This window comes from Pseudopodoces humilis, chromosome 1 (genome assembly GCF_049639895.1).
Source record: "Pseudopodoces humilis isolate 2021_Gansu_Grassland_sample_001 chromosome 1, ASM4963989v1, whole genome shotgun sequence".
NCBI classification, from domain to species: Eukaryota; Metazoa; Chordata; class Aves; order Passeriformes; family Paridae; genus Pseudopodoces; species Pseudopodoces humilis.
The window spans coordinates 125190307-125212324 of NC_142200.1; the positions used below are offsets into that span (position 1 = coordinate 125190307).

Sequence of the window (22018 nt, forward strand, 5' to 3'; positions counted from 1 at the left end):
ATCACTAATGCAATCCAGAAAACTGCAATTCCCAACTGGGGAGCATCATCACTGTCATGCATGAGAGGGATGCAGTGGGAAATAAGTAGTCTCCATCTAGACTTTCAGAACAGCATGTAACTCTTAGTATTAAATAATGGAATAGAGGGGAAAAGAAATAAAAAGGACATTATAACTGGCTGCTTGGGCACATGTACAGAGGGGTGTCTGTGTGTATTTACATACAAAGAATATACTGCTCCACAAAAGTGACTGCAATCAGCTGAATTAAAGCTGTCTAAAGTTTTGCTCTTCCCATCTCTAAGCTGGGCTTTGAGCTTATTCAGATAAACTTTGAACTTCATTCTGCAGGACCCAGGATGTTTTCAGTATCCAAACTGGCTTCTGTTTGACTGCAGCACGGACACACCTTTAATAAAAGTCACTATATGTTGCATCACGTTTACATCTTAGTTCTGCTGAAGAGTAACACTCAGAAGCACCATGTCAGAGTCATTTAGCAGTGTTGCAGCCATCTGCTTTACCCAGTGTGTTGTATCAAAAAATACTCTGGACACTGAGGAAAAAAAATATATGATGAAAACATAATTCACACTGGTACTTTGAAAATTCAAGCATACATGAAAAAAATCAATTCAGCTTCAAATTTTAACTAGAACAGAATCAAACTAAATGAACCAACCTATTTGGTATAGCCTTTATCTGATCCATTTGATCTCTACCACTTAAACACCTCCCCCCTCTGTTAAGTAAACATGTGTACAAACAAGTTACTAAAATCAGTTTCCTACATTTTTCTGGCAGGGATGAAGGTAGGACTGCAATTCAATTCAGCCACATTTGTCTCAATCTCCACCCCAGCTGATCATGGTAAAAGTACTGGTTAGTATTTTTCAGTGAAAAAGTCTAAATTCCTATGTTTGAATTTTGAAGTAAATAACTTAATCAAGAGGCTTGTTAACAACTGTAGACTTCTAGTGACGTACTTTGGAGTTAGCTAAAAGTATGGCTTATGTAGTAATACTTTCACATTAAATTTCTGAAGAACTTAGAAAATATATGGAAATACTCCTTTAAAGCTCATCAGAGTTATGCATCAAATGGAAGCAAATGGTATCTTTCAATGTCTGATTTTCCCACTCAGGTGTTTGAGAGCCAAGTAATGCATTTTCATGCAAAACCTGAACAGCAAATAACATCCCTTCTCACACACCTGTACAGTCCTGAGCTCACAGCAAAAGGACAAACATGCTGCCATGTACTGAAAGGAAGTAAGATTATAGAAAGATATAAATATTTTGCACAACTGAGGCCCTACCTGTTAATTTCAGGCAGGCTAAACCCAAACATCAAGTGCATCAAGTGCAGGCTGAAAGGCCAAGGCATGTCCAGGCCAAATCATCTCAGTCAGGAACTCCCCATATCATTACACTTCCTTTGTGTAACCTCCATGTAAAACTTCACTCTCTTACCTTTTTTTCTTTTATGTTACTAGTTCTGTCCTTCAAAGTTCAGAAGCCTTTCAGCCTGTTCCACTGGACACCCTGCCCCTCTTCAGATCCTGATGAGAACTAAGCTCTGAGAAGTATGGTTTTCTGGGTTAGCCTGAAAAAATGAAAAGCATTCCCTTTGTTTTCACCTACCCTGTGATCCTTCACGATGCTGCACAGAGAACAGTCCCTAAGGTCCTGCATGGTAAAATCTGCTTCTGCTTTTCCTAAATCTGTCTCTTCCACTGCAGTGAAGAGAAAATCATATTCCCTCTCCTCTCTGAGATGGCTACAGTGCTTGATCTGCACCAAATGGACCAATGCTGCATTTATTTTATTTGTTAATTTACATGATAGCTGCATTTGTTAAAATGAGATCTAGTGTTATTAAACTCCTGTAGAGTAATTGTGATTGAAATTTGTTCATGAGCTACATACATTTGAACCTCAAAAACCAGAATAGAATTCATGAAAGTTATTAAGCACAAACACATTGTTTTTAAAATATCTGAAAATGTAATTTACACAGAGAGGATAAAATCTGGGATGGATACTACTTACAATCCAATTTAACACTCAATGCAAAATGTAACAGTAAAAGTACAGAAGAATGGGAAAAGAAGTGAATTTTTTCAGCTGGAGATTTATTTCTCTAGAACAAGATAAACTTCATTGAAGGGACTTCAGTGAGTGTTGTTTTAAACCCAAAAGAGAATCAGTGAGATTTTTTTGTTTTTTCATTGCAATCTGTGAAACTATCAGGCTATAAATCTACCTCTGAGCTTCTTGTATTTTCCCATGTAGTGACCTGAACAGGCTAAAAACAAAGGTAAATTGGAAAACAAAATTAGGACTATAGGAAGAAAAGTTATTTTAGATATTTATTACTCACTTGAAGGTCTAAAGACACAGAAAGAAGTTATTTTATTTTGTTAGAATGGAAAGATTGGCATGAGGGAATTAAACCTGGGGAAGATGGCCTAATCAAGACAAAAGGTTGACATTCATTAAAAGACAATGATCACATGAAGATGGAAAAGGTTTACAGAAAGAGAAGTATAATGCAGCAAGAAACTGATTAAAAATCATAATACAAATGCAAAACTAATTACTTCTGAAAATGTACCATACATATCAAAAAATTCTTGCCTCTATCTACTCCTCAGAAATATTTATTTTAATCACTGATCAGAAGAAATTTCAGAACTCCTTTAGCAGAACATATTTAACTTTTAAGAATCAAAGCTCTTGCTCAGAAATACCAAAATATGTCTGAGTTATAACTATCCTTTAAGGATAACACTGCTTTGCAGAGTAAAACATAAAATTGCCCTATTTGCTTAGTAAATGCTACAAGTGATGAATAACCCATCAGCTTTCCATAATGTGTTCAAAAAGCTTTCAGAATTTTATTGGTAAAGTACTCAGTTCTGATAATTCAGCTTTTAATGTAATCAAGAATATCACCAGGAGCTACTTAATTAATTCCCCAGTGCACCATGAATTTAATTTTCAATGACTTTATTGAGAACTTTTCTGTTAATTTTACAATGAGAAACTATAACCACTGTTACACAACTTGCAAATATTTCAAACAAGACAGCAATCTCCTATTTTTTTGATTTTTTCTGTTCCAAATTCAGCTCCTGAGATGGATTTTCTGCTTCAGCTTCATTTTCATCTTCCTGTAAAAGAAAATGAACACCTGAACATTAATCAATTTATTGAAAAGTATTTTTCTGCTTATGCAGATGTATAGAATTCTGTACAGTCTTTTGCTGTCTTTGCCTGGCTAATAAGCATAAAAATAAGCAAAAAGTAATTTATTCAAGTGATTGATTTTGCTCAAGAGTTTAAATAAAAATGATAAGAAATTTAAACAAGACTAATTGGCTACATTTATAGCAGAACAATAATTTAATGAGTAAATATTTTACTGACCATTTTACTGGAGAGTTACATAAAGAAATTATTAAATCATACATGGATGACAACATATTCAAATGCCTAGAGCAGACAATATTACACACTTTTCCTTTGTTCTTGACCAGAGGTTCTCCCTAAATTACTTTTGAATACAAGAACTTTCATCACTGTACTAAAAATTACTTTTGAAAAGCATCTGCCATTGAAAAATGTTTCATTTTTTTGTAACCAGATATGTTTACTTCACCATTTGATAAAAGACAATAAATTTAACTTCAGAGACACTTTATGTGCTGCAGCATCGTATTTTTGTCCCATCTAGCATATTTTCTTGACAGGTCTGCCAATTTTCCAATTACTTGTACCACCATATGTTATCTGAAGATCAGTCAGGTCTAAAATAGGAAACATGAGCATGTCAGGCAGCAGCATGCTTACAATATTCTACAGCTTCAGCTCCAAGAGTAAGGCTCATAATTCACTTTGGGCTCCTCTGGATCTCACTGAAAAAATGAAGTGACATCATAATGCCTGCTTCCATTGGAGTGGATACTATTTTGTGTCCAGTACAAAATTGTGACCTCCAAAGTATAAATTATGGAAGAGTAAGAAAACTGTTTTATAAGGCAACTTTCAATTCATCACATCATGAACAGTCCTTATCACAATTTCAAAGTATGACCAGTTTTCTAGTCTGCATTTTAATTCAATTTACAGAGACTCTTCCACATTCCAATAACACAAAAAAGACATGAACAGACATTTTGGAATGGAGAAGCATCCTGGCTGCTGTAACAGTACTCATCACAAGCTAGCAGTTGAGAGAAAGGAAACACCAGGGGCATTTAGGTGGGACCCAGTAACCTGAGGTGTATTTTCCTGATTTAAAAGAACATTTTCATTCTTGTGGGAAAATAACTTTATCCTTTTGCATCCTAGCCCTTCTTTCACCATCAAAGTATGCTCTGTAAGGATAACTATAATATTTAGAGGTAGAAAATATATAGGAAGATTACAAGGACAGCAGTAGAAAATCTCATTTAAAAATGTGATTTTGTAATATGTTATGCCCAACTGTAATAAAATGGAAAAGCAAGTTGTTCTATTAAAGTAACAGATACCCCAAGCCATCACACCTCTGAATCCTTCCCCTTCTGGGGACAGCCTAGACACTGAGAAATATTTACATAACTGACCACTAAAAGCTTTTTCTCTTCTCTTTCTGGACCGTCATCTCTTCAGTTACCTTTAAAACATGCAGTGCTCCCTGTGGCTCCTTTCATTTAGGTAAGAAAACATGTCTGTGCATGTGTGTGAAACCAAACACTGAAGAGTCATTGAAATTAGAAGGGTAGAATATATTAAAGAGTGCAATGTATAGTATACATACAGAGATCAAATTTTAAATGGAAACACACAGGGCAGAATAGCAAAGAAGAAAGGAGTAAGGTGTTACCAAGCCTATTGCTTACAGGTGAGAAAAGAATACTATGGAATAAAAAAACACTCACAGAAACTTTTGGCTACTGTGGAAAAACAGCCAGGTTATTTAATGAAGAACATGTTAATAAAAGAACAGCAAATCTGCATGTTTCTGCAATGTCTGCAAGGTCCCTACCCACGGCAGTTGTATCCCACCTGACCTCAGCGCCAACTAATCCACCTCCCTAGCACAAAACCTGACATTATTCTGATGTCCTGACTTGTGCTCTCATTCAGGAATATAAATCCTACACTATCATTCTTTCCCAGAACTCTTCACGTATTGCTTAGGGCTTCCTCTCCTAATAGATGAAGCATGCAGAAATTTCAGAGACAACAGAGCCAGACCTTCACCTGAGGACTACAAGAGGGTTAAAGCACATTAGGCTCAATACTGAATATTGGCTTCCTGAGTTTTTTGATGCCAAAAGTTTTTATCCAATAATGAGAGTTTTTTAAAGAAAATCTTCTGGCTTTGTGTAAATTTGCAGTATTTAATTCTGTGCTCAAAAGGTCATGCTTGCACTCTGGCAGAATTCCAAAGTTACAGCAGCAGCTGCAGTGATCAGTGTATTCTGAGCCGCAGAAACAATGGCTGATGGTAATGGCAGCTCCAGGATTTGCCTAGGTTGAATACTCCAGATGGAAGCATCAACTTTGGGATATTTTTCAAAACTAGTACTTTTCCTTTGTTTATTTCCTGTTGGTTCAACTAAGTAAAACATAGTCAAACAGGTAGAATCTACCACCAGAACATAAACTTGACTTATGTGGGAAGATTCCATTGCACAAGTCATACAGATGCCTGGCTGATTTTTTTTAACTATTGTTATTTATGGCTTTTATGCACAAAATCTTTCTAACTAGCATTGCACTGAACCATGCTCCACATAAAACATCTTAATTTTGTACAAGGGTTTTCACTCCATCTTGTTTTCCAAGAACAGAAACACACCTCATTTAGAAACAGAAACAGAAGTTTGGAATCTCTGAACACAGGTGTTCGCTGTGCAAAGCTCAGAGTAACGATGTTTGATCTTTCTCATAACATGAATTATCAAGGGGAGAAAACTCTTCTTTGTTAGACATGCCTCAAGCCAGATCAGCTCCCAGACCTGTGCACTGCCCCATGAAAAACAGTGCCAGCACAAACAAGATGGCAGAAAGGATTTTTGGGGTACAGTGGAAAGTATGAGCGACCAGTTTTGGCAGTCATGCAGCTTTCTGCCAGAAAAGAAGTGACAGTGTCAGAATAATTTGGGATGTAAACCTCTACAAATTATAAGAAGTGTTCTATTACTGTCAGTATGCTTGGGGGAGATCTGAACTGGCAATTTAGAGCACATATTAACCATACTACAAGATGTGAAGACCCACTATTATTTCAGCTTTGCTGACAATGCAAGATTTCTATTAAATGCTTTATCTTTTTTTTAGTAGCCCAAGAGGCAGCCTGATGATTGCACACAGAATACTGAAATGGCTGGAGTTTCTAATGTCATTAATAATGTTTGAATTTTCATCTACACAGCCTATATAGCCTAATTATCAATAAATTATGCAAAATAGAGAGCAGATTAAATATATTTATTTGTTTTAGTAATTACTACCCATCATTATCATTATAATGCTTTTAACTCTGATGAATAGCAATGGAAAACCTTTTATTTTCATTTTATCTGTTAAAAACCAGTCCATGATGGCAGTTTGCAAAGTTTCTGCTACCAGCAGCTACACAGCAGACAAAATCCTGAATTCTGGTTTCTGCCCAGAGAAATTCAGTTCATGTTTTTTTATTAATACCTCACATCTCCTTTTTATGTTATTACTTATTTTTCTTCCAGCCACCCATGACTCTAACATCTAGTGCTTTCTGTTCTAAAAATCCTAAAATCAAAGTAGCTTTTCCTAGCAGATGTCACAAGACAAACTTTTAAAGTAGTTCTTGCCATTGGATGCCAAAAATCAAACTTGTCTCAGTATTTTTTGTGACTACAGACAATCGTAGACTCAAATATCATATAGTGAATCCACTCACCAAAAAGATGCCTCTGCACAGATCTGGTAACTTGGAATAGCCAAGGGAGGTGAATCCCCGAAGACTGTACTACTCCTACTGAAAAAGTGCACTTAACAGCCCAAAGATTATTTTAATATTGAAATGAATGAATTGATGTCACTACAGATTTACAAAACCAACAGGGATAAGGAAAAGTACAAAGAGCATTACAAAGTGATGCTCAACCCAACACTGAAATGAAATGCCATCTCAGGAGCTCCTTAAGCCACCAATGATTGGACACCTCATCTGCATCCTGATGACACTCATGGAGAGATGGAACTTCCACATTAGTTTTCCTACAGCCTTTGCACTGGCATCCCACCTTTCCTCTGATGGAAACAAGGTACTGGATTAAAGGGTCCTTTGGGTGCTCTACAGATGTTTTCAAATGTCCTATGGACACTTCTCTCACAGTGCTTGGACTACGCTTGGTAGCTGAGCATTTAGGAGTCACAGCAACAGAATGGGGCCAGGAATCTAGAAATGAGACCCGAAAATCTGCCACGTAATTAAGCGTTTGATTTATTGAAGTATTAAGCACTCAACAGCTTTGCTGAAGTTAATTAGAATACTTCAATATTTAGGTAGCCTTAGGTGACAGAAACTAAAGGTAAGAGTCTGACTTTTAAATTCTATTTCTAAAGTTTGGAACTGCCAGTTGAGAAGGACTGTGATACAATTTTATCTCCTTTGAAAGCATATTTAAGGTCAACCACATTATTCTCTGACCAAAGAATAATGGGTCAAACACAGAAAGTTAATTTTGTGGTAAATATTCCAGAATATTCCCTGGATATTTGAATAGACAAATTTTGGAATGAGAAAATTAAAAATTAAACAAAACAAAACAAAACAAAAAGCCCAGAAATAGGGGGTTGAGTATCCGTTTCTCTTTTTACCCCCTTCAACAAAATTCCTTCAATGTGTCTAAGAATTTTCTCCATTAGTTAATGAAGTGAAATCTGGAAAATGACAGTGAATTAGACAATTCTTTACAGGAAATCTGACACACTTCTGCAAATAGAACAGATCACACATTAATTAACTGTACTAGGACATGCATCAATTCCCATTCTGTTCATTGCACCACAGCTGTAATATCTAGATTTGCATTACAATGTTGCATATTTTGCCAACTTCAACCAATATTCTAAACTTAATAAACAGCTATATATTACAGGATTATGTAAAGAATCACCTGAATAATAAGAAAGTATGCAAAACACAAAAATGTCCTGGTATAAGGAGGAATGACTAAAGGCATGTATCTGCTAGTACATGATCCAGAAATAGCATCTCAGAAGCACTCAGGACCAAATTCTGACACCAACATTTTCTAAACCCAAAGGACCTGTAATATGACTAACAGACTAAACTAGTGAGGATGCCCAGCTGGCATTTCACCTCTTGCCTCACAAAATCTAGCTAGGAAAACACCAGTTGGAAGTAGATAAAAATACTTTTAATAGTCTTAAAAAATACATCATGGAAAAAAAGGAATTTATTAAACATTAGAGCTTTCTTTTGTGTATGCAAAAGCTTCCAAAGTCACAGGCCACATTTGGAAGAAAATGAGTGTCAGGGAAAAACTGGGAGCTAAGATAGTCTCTCTGTTAAATCACCAAAAGGAAAGTACCCAGCAGTAAAATTCAAAAGTTATTTTTATTCCAAAGCCTATGTTATCTTCTTCAGTGGTATTACTGACAATCCTTGTAATGAACAGTGGTGCAAAAGTAAAGAACAAATGGAATGTTTTTTTACCAATGGATATTAGAAGCAAATACAAATTTCTTGTGATAAGTGACAGTTTTTTGTCACCACAGCTCTGCAGTGATAAGACAGCTGTTTGTTTCCCAAGAAAAGGAGACCCTTGCTACATGGATCATTTTCATAGTGACAGCCTTGACAAGTTTGACATTTGCTTCATGAAGAATTCTAAAGCAGCCATCAAGAAAATGCCCCCTTTGGGACCACTGGATATCTGACAGTTGTACCTTTTAATGCGCATTGCCATTAATTCTTACTGTCAAAGCCCACCAAAGTCCTACAGCACAATCTCTGCTGATCTGGTACACTATAAAATGCAGGCTAAGAAGCGACTAACCATTACAATGCAAGCAAACATGACATCAATTAACTGGAAGCAGCTCTCCACCCCACTTTGTTCAGTGAAAAGAGCAATGCTGCAGTGTTTCCTTACCGAGAAGTACAAACTGCTGAGCTCTAGGTGGCAATGCAAGACCAGCAGAACGACTTTGACACTAAAGCTCCTCTTTAAGAAGCTACAAGCAGCTGCATGTTTATCACAAACTCTTTCCTTTAACTCACACTGCTACAAGAACTTTAAAGTTTTTTTTGAAATGCTTGTCAGTGTTCTGTATTTTCTATTTCCTTGTTGCTAATTCTGATTATACAGATAAATGTACCATCGCAAGAGCCCTTACAGTCAAATTTCATTTAATGCTTGGTACAGAAGTGGAATTTCATGCCAGATTTCAAATCTTCCATCTGTTCCTCTCCTTTTCAGGAGGCAACCATTCCACTGAGTGGTCCCTTTGGCTGACTGCCACTACAGTTGGGATCCTCTTCAGGGCAGGTGGTGCTCAAAACCCAACTATTGTTTTACAAGTTCAGCTGGCTCTCCTTGAAGAAAGTAGAGGAAAATATTTCAAGAATTTGAGTCCCTAAAGGTTCAGGTTTATGAACATTTGACTGCACCTATAAATGCTTAGATATCACAAACCTGCAACATCAACTAAGAATGAGATGAAAAACACTTTTAACAGGACTGTACTGTGCCCATATGGGACAAGTCCTAATTTCCACTCCAGACTGAGAGAACACTCTAGTTTTCAAATCTAACACTGTCATAAATAAGATAATTTCTAAGGCAAATTTGTCCTTCAATTATAATAATTACATCTGTGCATATATAAACACATACATGGAAACCACAATAACATTTTCTACTTATGTAGCAACATAACAATTATTTTTATGAATTCTAAATTTAAAACAAAAAGTTCTACATTATATATACTGGTAATACTACTACTAATATTTCATAGCCTAGAAATGCATATTATAATGAATATAATTTTAAATATTTATGGTTAAACTCTCACCATATTTACACTATACAATTACTAAGTTTTAAGAAACAAACCTTATTCATGTTTGTATTCTTTATACTAGGAAATAAAATGTGTTCTTCTTACAATAGTTACATGAGAACAAAAGGTGCTCTGGCCAACAAAAAGGAATTAATAGCTCTATTTCTTAGTAATTTAATGGAAAAAAAAACCCAACAACTAAGAAGCACAAATTTAATTTTTAAGTGCTCAATTATTAGGCTATAGATGTATCTTGGTAGGTACTAAATGACAGCTGAAGATTTTTTCATGCTTTAACTGCTTTCTCCAATAAATTCATATAATCTGCATATAATATATATATATATATAGCCCCTTATCAAGGGGACTGAACATTCTCTGCTTAAAAAATGACTAACAACATCAAATGAAAAAGCATTAACAAACTTTAATGTAACAACTGAGTTATACAAAAATGCTTCTGGAAGCTACTATCGAGACATGCTGGCCAAAGCTGAAAGACATCTCTGTAAACATCACTGAAGGACATGTTTATAACAGAAAAAGACAGCACTACCATATGAAAGGAATAAATTTATCTCAATAACTGAGGAAATACAGACCCTAATGAAAATGTTTTAGGAAAAATGAGTGCATTGCATGCTTCTGACCAGAATTAATTAGAGTTTTAATGTTTTACATTTCCACCATAATTCTTTAAATGGTGCATTTATTTCATAGTAATAAACATTCGGTTCATTAAGTAAAGTTCAAAATCTGTGTTACTCGCTACATTTAACAACCTTTGGCCCTCTTCTTCTGTATTTCTTGATTCAGGTTTCCAAAGCATTGAATAAGCAATTGAGGAACACGATTAAATTTCATGACTCTGCATATTTAGAATTCTTATTTCATCAAAGACAAAGGGCAATTAATCAATCCACCATTCTATACTGAATTTCAACTTTAGTGAGCCATGATAGATACTGAAATGAACTTACAGGAAATGCTTAATTAAATCACTGTAAAAAGCATAACTAAAGTTTTTTCCTTCCTTATGACAAAAGAAAATGCACATTTAATTGGAAAAACCTACTGCAGTATTATAAATTTAATAACTTGGGAATTCATGAAAATGCTGCTATAATGTGAGAGATAAGAATTCAGAAAGCTTTTGTCTTCTTATATCATCAGAACATTTCACCTGAGTACAGCCATGAAATTCTGTTCCTGCTCAAGGCATAAAAGCTGGAACTTTCAATGGAGTTAATATGATGACATTACCTTCATTTTGTCATTTATTTTCCAAAATGTGATATATGTAAATGTTGTAGAAATGACTTTACATTTGCTGTAATACTGAACTCCTATATTTAGTCACAATCCATGAAATTGCCAACAAAACAGATAGAAATTAATAAAGCTGCAGAAGTAGATGAAGGCTAGACTGTGAGAACAATTAGAACCTGTGCTACCACAGAAGTAATTAAAGACTAAAAAGACTTTTACTTAAAAAAAAAAACTAAAACAACAAGAACCCCCAAAATTCCTTTCAGCAGGTCCCCCAATATACTGATTTTCAAATTCATACTGATATTTAAACTCATACTGATATTTAAATTCAGAATCCACAACAACTATAACTACCAAACATTTCAATTATTTCAACAACTTCAGTTAAATAAAATCCCCAAAACAGCATTTTAGACCAGATCTGTAGTGTCATATTAGCAGTCCCTTCCATCTCTCATGGAAGATCCACTGTTTTTCCTACTGTTATCATTAATTTAATCTGAATTTACACAAGCATTACAGACCTACAAAGAAGTCAAAATCATTGCTTTCCAAGATGTACAAACATACTTTTAGTTTGACTATATAGAATCATAGAATGATTCCCTTCATCCATCTGGCCATGAACTTGAAACCTAACAAGGCAAGAAATCTATGGCTTTAAAGGTTGGACTTCAGTTGGTTTGATGGCAAAGGAAGTGTTTTTATAAGTGTAGATTTGTTTTTATATTTTGACTTTATTGCTATATTGGAAGGATCCTTTTCTGAGCCTGTAATCACGCCTGAACAGTCCTGATTCATACAACAGTTTAAAACAGATGCCTTAGAAGCATCAAGGGTGTATTGGTAATAAAAACATAGTCAATTTGGATTCAAAACTGTAACATTTAATATACCAAGGTTTTTAACAGCTTCAAGCTGATCAGCTTCTAAATTTTTTAAAGAAAAGATAAAAAAACAGGTATCAGATTTAACAGTAGATCTCCTCAAACTCCATTCCTCTGCATTTCCAAGTGTTATTCCAAGCCAAATGTTATTTAATTTAGTAGGTATACTGAGGAATGCATGATAGCGATGTTTCTTCACTGTGATTTTTTAAAGTCAGAATCAAATTAAATTCTTTCAATTACAAATAATGTGATTTATTGTTTTATTTAATGAATTTAATGTTTCAAGTATCATCAAATGGAAACTTCCAAAAAATGTGCCCTGTAAATGCAGCATCTGCCTTCAAACATACTCTGAAATCCTTCCAAAACCTTATATTTAACAATATTTATATACATCATGGAAAAAAAATAATAAAAAATAGTTGCCTTTCAGAAAATTGACAGACCTCATCTTGGTGCTAGTAGTCACTGCAAACAGGGCTTCTTATATGTTCATTGTGCATTTCTTTCTGATAAATTTGTAAGCCACTGTTTCACTAAACCATATCAAAGTCATCTTTTGGTTTGTCAACAGCTTGCTTCCCATCTCTGCCTACCCTCCAATAAATCACACACTCTTAGAAGAGTAGGAAAGAAAAATACTTTGATGTAATTCAATTACTGAAAAGCTATATTCTAAAAGATTCCCAAAGCTAGGGAAATTTGGCTATAACTAATTAGTGTTTTGCATATTTATGATAGAAGAGCTCATTACAGAGCTTACATTATAAATTGTTGTTTATGTACTTTTTCCTTAACACTCTGAAGTCACTTAATATCATTCACTGAAACTGCTTTTGAAGCTCACTAAACTCTATGCCTCAGAAGGTTTTTTGTCTCCCATTACATTTTATCACAGTGTTTCCAAGACTGTATTCTTCACCATAATATTCTTTACCATTAAGGGGCACAAGCTGCAAACACATATACATGCATCGTTACATTCAACTCATCTGATTATTGGCCGGGGCTAGGTATGAGCATAGAACAATGCTTCCCTGGAATGGATACTGAGTTTAAACAGCCCCTGAATCAAGCAGGGCATTTTAATGATAGGTATTTAAGAGGAAGCTGAGCTATTTTCAGACATCTATGTTTTCCTGAAATCCTAGTGCAGCTACTCAACTGCCTCTACATTTTCTATCCGTCACCTTACGGAGGGTCAGCTACGGCCCCATGGTGATGATGTTTGATATTTGCTGCTCTCTGCTCCTACTCAACAGCTGTTCTTGTACCTGTCAGTGTTACCTAACAAGATCAAGCAAAAGCTTCCATCTTCATTCATTTTACTTAGTTGCAAACTATTTGGTTTTATTCACTGGCTTTCCTCTTTCTGCATGAGCTTTCATGCAGGAGCTCCAGGAATTGGATATCATTCTAAGAATTAACAGCCAATAGCTATTTCCTTATTTTCTGTTTACTGATGATTTAAGATAAATTTATAAACTTACTGATGATTTAAGATAAACTTACCATGTCTCCTTTACTCACAAAACTGAACAGGTAGTATAGAAAAAAAAAGGTTATGTAGGAAAAACAGGCTCATGTTCTTCTTTGGCAAATACCTCTTAGTATTCAAGACAACCCAGTTTGCTGCTTCCTCTTCTCTACCTGTAACTTAGATGACCAAAAAATCAAGACCCACTGAAGCCTGTAGCACTGCCATTTAAATCAGCATTTAAATTTAGAAAAAAAAAAATTACTACTTATTCTGCCAATTTAACTTTTAAATATGATTATTAACTATATATGACTAAAGAAAATACAGCAAATGCCATCTATTTTGGCAGACAAAAAAATCAAGAATCTTACTTTTCCTACTTTAACTGATGTTTCTCTTTGTCTGTCAGTGCTCTCCTTAGTGTCAGTGAAAGTTAGTAGCATTAATTATTTGTTATTTGAATTAGACTTAGGTCTTTTCAATTCATTTGCACTCAAGGAAACCTTTCAGGAGTAAGTTCTCAAAAGAGCAAATAATGAAAAATTTTGTTAGCTGTTGCTTCCCCTGACTGCTGAAAATTCCACAAAATTATGTTTTTTAAGACCTATATATAGAAAGGTCTCTAACTCTGCTTCAAAGATTTTGCTGTTCCAAATTATAAATGATAATACATAGGCATACTATTTATTTATTAATAATATTAATAAATAATCCAAATCTGTCCAAGTCATATCATACCATATGCTATCTAAACACATCTGGGGAGCTTGATCACAAAAAATCTAAAACCAGTTATGAAAACAAAATGAAAGAAGAGAAGAACAAGAAGTAAAATATCAGGGAAGCTAAGTAGGTCAGGATAATGGCTGTGTACATTAATTACATTTTGGTTCCAAGTATGGCTAATGAATGAAAAATTACTAAAAAGTAGCTATCATCAAAATTAATATAAAACTATTTTAAATATATTTTTTCTTTTTAATGAAACAAATAAACCAATTGTACAGGACAGACAAAAAATCAGACAGTTATTGCAGATATTTTATCAAAACAATACTGAGGCATGAGTCAGTCTGTAGAGGCATCCTGAGCTGAGGTCAAGGGGACAACTCCCTGTATAGGAAAACTGAGGAAACCTCTGGATTTCTGGAAAATGTCAGTGAAGAAGAAGAAATGGAGAAGTGGTACTTAACAGGTCTTCTAATCTAAAGAGGGTGACCAACAGACATCAGCATAAAGCTTAAGCATGTCTCGATAGTGAAGCAAGGTCTGAGACTCAGATGAGGAATTTCTCAGCTGAAATCTCTGACGTTTTTACCCCTACAATAATACTTACTTGGCCTGGAGGGTGTGGAAATTGAACTCATTGCTAGAATGTTATCCGTAAAATGTGAATAACAATACTTTCAATGTCAGGATGGAGCTCTATGCATGAAAAAAATTATGTAAGTGCTAAGTGCTGTGATTGTTATTACATTCAGTGAGTACAGAAGACTTTAAAAGCATTAACTTTTCTATCACAGAACATCACCCATTCTTTCTGACGCCAGAAAAGAAGACATAAAATGAGTGTACTTATTGCAAGAAATTGTCTGGGTTTAAGTTCTGATGCTTATTTTTTGTGTCTAGAAAAAGTAAACAACCATTAATAGCGGGAATTTTATGATACATGACATTGTATAATATGCAGCAACCTATAAAGTATATGAAAAACAGTTTTACTTCATATAAACTTGTTTTTTGTCAAGAATTATTTAACTGGAAAGATGTTTTGAGAGCAATCAGAAAGCAATGCATAAAAAAGGTGTCTGGTTGGAAAGATGCCTAGAGAATGGAATCAATTTTTAAAATATAATGAGGAAGTAACTACCACGTCAGTACCTCAGCCAATGGGATCAAATTAAATTGATGTGTCTATTTGTCTTTGGAGAAGCATTTACTCTCCAAGGAAGACACATTCTAATGGAATTTAAGTGGTGGTCTGTTGTCTCTCTGTGAAAACCGCTCATCTGGAGTTAGCCAAGTTTTTTTTTTACAGGAATGCACCTTCATTTTTAGGCCACCTTGTGTCATTTGAAGATAATTGTTAAGACTGTGATGAAGAATTACATCTTTGGGTGTAGAAACTTTTGGATATTTATCTTCTGATTTTGGATTTTTAAAAAGTGTAACTTATGTCCTGTCTTGTGCTTAGAATTCAAATTTTACTATCAATGGACAGTGGAAGCTTCGCACACAATATTCCTTTCATCCGAGAACAGCAATCAATCATTTGTCCTAGAAACATCGCATTTTCAGACATAGTAAGCATTGTCTCTATATAGAACCAATTTTTTCTCTTGTAAATATTTATTTCATTGAGAAAAATAAAGGGCAGAATTTTCTTTAACATATTTAAAAATTTAATTACAGGAGGATCACTACTGATACTGCCCACCATGTTAAAATACTTTCTCTGAACAGAACTGTCACTAATACAGTATTTAAATTTACAAAGTGATTTCCACATGAATGGGATTGTTCCAGGCTGAAAACAACATTTTTAATACCATAAACAAACAAGAGATGAATGCACAAAATGAACTGTTTAACAGAGGTTTATGTACCCCTTGTGCATTGTATTTGGAAACGAAGTCCTTAAACTCAGAGGCAGAGGATTCTCTGTGGATTAGAAGAGAGACGTGCAGTCCTTTCAGCAGCATCCTTTTATACAAAATTTGGCACCAACACCCTGTTTGCTTCAGCAAATGACTTCATGCTTTGTCCTTTTAATCCAATTTCTACCATAATATAGACTGAAGTGTTGTGAAAATACTGGAAGAGGATGCCTGGAAATTTATTGCATTAGAAATCTAATCCAGGTGGTAATCCAATCCCACACAGCACATTTCTCATTAACTGGGATGTTTAACCCACAAATGGCTTTATACAAACCAGCATTCTGCACTAGCAATGACTGGAAGTAATTCTCACATACCAAGACATGACTCAACAAGGGAGGTAAGGGGCTAAGTCTGACAAGAGGAACAGTCACTCTACTGAAAGCTACAATAATTGATTGTAACATACAACCCAAGTTGAATAGCTCAGATTTATAGGTTATTACAGCATTAGGTACTTTTATGGTGCAGCCCATGAAAGTATAAGCCCCCCTATTCAGCAAGAGCTTTGTCATTAGGTACTGTCTCCTCTCAGGTGAAAGCACCACATGTACCTTAAACAGCCACCCCACAGCAGACAGGAGACCATTCAGCAAAACCTTTTTCATAGTTTACCATCACAGAAAACAGTAATTTCATAGACAATGAACTTTGCTACTTTTGTCTTTTATTTTTTGAACTGATTCTTTCCTGAAAAGGACAGACACTTGCACATGCCAGCAGATTGCCATGTATTTCCTGGCCAGAAAAACCAGCATTCCCATGTTCTCCTTGTAGAAGGCCTGGGTCCATTCATGCCTCAAAGGCAAGACAAGGCTGCTTGCTTGTGAATATGATGTCAGACTTTAATTAACCAGGGATTTTAATAAAAAAATAGAAACTCAATAGTCTTTAAGAAACTTAAACATGATGGAAGAACATCACTAAGATATTCCCATCACACCAGTGCCACATACCTTTTTATCCTTGCCAAACAAGTATCTATTCATACAGGTGGCTGTCTTAACACATCTTGAGCAGAAGGGAAAAGAAAATGGTGTATGCCCATATTAAAAATTTCTACTATTTGTGAAGCAAACATTTTCTTAATGTAATTTCTTACAAATTTGCCAGTTTTACACTCTTCTTTATGGAAAGGTAAATTTGTTCCTTAATGATTTTTGTAATTTTTCACAAAGTATAAGGTTTTGTCTGTAAAGGATATTTCAAAGTTAGGCTGGTAGAAGGAAAAAAATGTGCAAGAAGGAGGAAGAACACCCAAAAGCCCCAAAAATGCATTCCCTGGCAATATTCTTTCCAACATGATTTGAACTGCATTTTTCCTGCACCGGGTCTCAGTAATAAGCCAGCCTTCTTGCTTAATGAAAAGGATTTGCATGTAAAAGTACAGGCTGTATCCGTGATTCTCTTTTTCCTGTTGTTACTCTGAGTAACTGAGGTGACAGCTAAGATTTTTATTTTGTCTGAATCGCTCATTAAATGCAACACAGCCCTCCCCTACTCCTTGGGTAAAGTCCCAAACATATTTTTTTCATTTTCAAGGTCTTATCCACTGATACAGAGAATAAAAGGGTATTTTCTCCTTGCCCAGTTGGTTACTTTGATCTGATAACTAGACAAAAGCTGAAGAAAATAGCATGTTTCAGTGTTGCTCCACTTTCCTCCCACAAACTGCTTTCTTATTATGTGTAGAACTTCATACTTAAGTGTATGTTTCACCACCCTCAGGCTTGTTTCCTTCTAGCTTTCACAGCCTACTTCACAGAACTATCATCTTTTAACCAGGAAAGTTCCTGGAGATCCTTAGGATGATGCTTAAAGTCTTAGTATAATTTCCTTTAGATACAAGCTCTTCTTTCTTTCTTTGTTCTTCATCTACTTCCTTAAAAAAAATCTTCTTTTGGTACAAGAACAAGATAGACACAACAGCTTTCCATTTACAGGTATGTTCAAGGTGGGGGGCTGAGTAGATTTCCCTAGAATGGAAATTTCAGGCAGTTGTTTTGCTTTTTTAAGATTCTGAGTCATAATTTTTCCTCTAATCTTACATTTGAGGATATTAAAGTGAAGAAACTGAAACAGGCACCAGTCTCTAACTAACTAAAATGTATTCTGGGACTATGTTCCAACCAGGCAACCACCACCCATGTAGACACAGTGACATATTTTTGTCATCACTTTCAAAAGCCTGATATTAAAATATTTTAGAACTCCCATCAATATTAAGTTTTCCTCACTCATAAAAATCTTTAGATTCCAGAGGAATGAGGCCTCCAGCCATTACATATGCCGTGAGATACACAGCAAAGGGATTTCCATGAGATGTGCCACACCCAGCTCCTCTGACTGCTGAGGACTAGCTAGAAAGCAAGGGTGTTTATTTTCTGCCAAATTTCTATACTCTTACTGCAATAGATTCTAACAGTGATAGCAGCTTTTGTCTCAAGTGTTAGAGGTTTCCTCAGGAGTGCAGCAGGTTGCAATCACAGTTATATCAACTAAGATAATTTTTTTAACTAACTTCTATGCATAAAATCATCCTGCTTTCATCATGCCAGATGCATGTGCCCCACTAATCCAAAAATATTAAATGCATAATTGAATTTCATTTCCTTAGGGCATATGATTTCATAACCCATGGCAAGACAGGATGAGAAGAGTCAATTAACAACAAAATGCCTGTCCAAACAAATGAAAAGCTAGAACTCTTCAAAAGCTTGTCTTGTACTTTCGAGACTAATGTTTGTGAACCAGTGATCTATCAAGCCCTTCAAAATCAAGCAGTAGATACTCTGCAGTTAACATTTTTTTTCGTACTCTCTGAGAGGCACAGGATATATTACTTAGGAAATCTTCATTTCAGAAAGCCCTAAGTGTATCTGTCCTGAATATGCCACTTAAATACCATTTTCAAATGCAAGACTGGCTGACTTACTGAAATTTCTAAACCATTTCTACAGCTAACTAGAATGCTATCATGAAAAGACCAAAATGACCTCACTTCTGACAAGTGACAGCCTTCCTTAATTAAGTTATTTGGTGACAGAAGTAGTGAGTTCCTCCAAAACATTCTGAAGATGTGAATTCTCATGCTGGAATACAGAAGCTGCCACCAGTCAATCAAAGCTTAACAGATTTTATGATTCTGGAATTTGCTTGTCTCAGATGTATGTCAGAAAAGAGTGAGGTACTAGAAGCTGATGTGCCTGCTCCATCTGCCATGAAGACATCACACTTGTTCTGCAACGTACACAAGAGCCCATGGTTCTGGAAGGGATGAAGACAACCAAGGACTTCTCAGTACTTTCATTTCAAAGCACAAAAAGCTGACTTGTAATGAGATCAATTAATCTGATGTCTGAAGATACTGCGTTCACCACAATGAGAAAACCTCATGCTATGTGTAACTATACATATTGGTAGCCTAATGCAGTTTTTGTCTTTCCTTTTCGTACACTATCTAGAAGCCAATATTTTGAAAGATGCTCTGTAAACACAAATTTGCCAGCATGGATCTTCATAGCCAAAAACCAAATGGATGTGCTGGCCTAAATAAGTGCCTGATTTCCAAGAGTAGGATCCCACAGTTCAATATAGATATACCCCATATTGCATCTCCTTTATTCTGAACTGAAAGAAGTTAAAGCAGGTTCTTATCCTCTATATAGGCAGCTATTTGGATGGAAGTACTGTGTTATTTTGAGCCCTCTGACATGGCTGACCAGAGTTGAGTGTACATATAAAACATATTGTTAAAAAGTCTTCTTAAGACCTGAACAAAGCATAACCAAAGGTAATCAACTAATTTCTGTGCAGAACCACTCTTGATTTCAATTATTGTGACTCAAATTCCTCTTTTGTTTGAGCTCTCTGAAAATTTGGAAATTTGCTTTCACAAGATGCATTTGATGGACAGTAGAAGGAATGCCTAGAACATAACTCATCATCCTTATGTTCCACATTGATTTTAGGATGCAACAATGCAAAAATTCCCTAATACATATGCTACAAACATTCTGGCAAGAACAGTTGGCAAGCTGTTCTACATAGTGCCCATCCAAGAGTAAATTGCACTCTGTCTGCAAATAATCTCAAAAGGTAAAGACTGAGAGTCTGTAGGAACTGGAAATGTTTACAGAAAGAATTAAAATTGAAATTTCAAGTTTCCTTCAAGCTACAGATCATGCAGTATTAAGCAAGCTTTACTGACTTATCATAGCAATTACTTTTTGGTTTACATTAATAACATTCTTATCATGCCTGAGATGCTAATGCAATTTGACAACAGCATACACCGTAAGATCACTCAGCTTATCCATGTCACTTGTGGGGACAAATTCATAGCTTTACATTAATGACCTTCCAAACATACTAATTGCTTCTAAAATGGACTGCTCCTGTGATTTTGTCATAGAAAGCTTCATTGTCACATTGTCCTTTAATATCTGATTTTTAAAGAAAACAATTATCACATTTCTAGGCAGCAGTTCTAAACCAAAACACTAGGTATACCCCATAAAATTATATTTTGATGTTTCTTATTAAATACATGACCTTACTAAATCTTCCAGATTATTTCTTCATCAGTGTGATGTGATACTAATTAGTGATTAAAGTTAAATTTATTGCTGGAAGAAAACACTTGGGAGTTCAAAGTAAAATTCTCACATACATCAGAAACAATAAGACTTCATTGCAGCTTTCTGCTTGTTTGCAAAAAGCTTTGGATGGATGCCTTGGGTCTTTTGTGATAGGACTGGCTCTAACAAAAGCAATGTCACTTCTGACTAGGTGCCTTGGAGAGCACCTCTCTCAGAAAACTGCAAAGCTGCAGCTGCAGTTAGAGAGGCAGTAGCCATAAATGTGGGAGTTGCTGCTGCAGGTCTTGGGAAAACAGCGTTCATAAAGAAAGCACAAAACTTAACCGCTCACCCTTCAATAGATTAATGTGGGATATGACACTTTAAAGTACTATGAATTAAATGGGTTTAAAATAATAATAAAGGGACACCTGAAAATTCTACAAAACAGATGCAGGATTTCATCTCATGCAACTTTCCTCTTCTGTTTTTACTTCCTTACAAATAGTACCAACAGTCCCCTGAATTTTCTTGCTAAAGAAGTTGGAAGCAGAGCTGAAAATGTGGAGAGATATCATAGAATTTATATAAACTGTATTTGTTCATTACTTCATTACAAGTGTATTTTGGATTCTAATTATTATATTACATTCCTATTAACCCAATTACTTTGCTATGTATATATTTAAACATAATTATATACTGTGGTATGTGCCTCTCCTCTACTACATTTACTGCTAAGGCTAATTTTAACTAAATTAAGAATTCATTCAAATACACTCAGCATACACATAGTTTGTATTTTTTTTCCCAGACAACATTACTATTGTACAAAACAGTAAAGTGCTAGATATATCTTAAGTTTCCTGAAAGAATAAAATGGGCACCTTTAAATTGACACTAAACATGTGTCATAGTTTTCTAATGTGTTCTAATCAAAATATTTACAGGATTAGTAGGAAGTTTACTGCAAGACTGTTTTAACTTTGACTTGACCTTCACTTTTTTTTCACAAAAAAGGTTTTCGTATTCATACATACATTCCTGTTGAAGACAGGGTTAA

General features: G+C 35.2%; 1 protein-coding gene across 1 annotated transcript in view; it reads right to left on the reverse strand.

The window, feature by feature from the left end:
- Nucleotides 1-2877: 2877 nt before the first annotated feature.
- Nucleotides 2878-22018, reverse strand: part of PHF14 (PHD finger protein 14) — a 162170-nt gene continuing 143029 nt past the window's right edge. Inside the window, exon 19 of the mRNA XM_014248760.2 lies at nucleotides 2878-3175. Coding sequence (XP_014104235.1) covers nucleotides 3101-3175 — 75 coding nt within the window. The 3' untranslated portion in view covers nucleotides 2878-3100. The remainder of the gene's footprint in view (nucleotides 3176-22018) is intronic.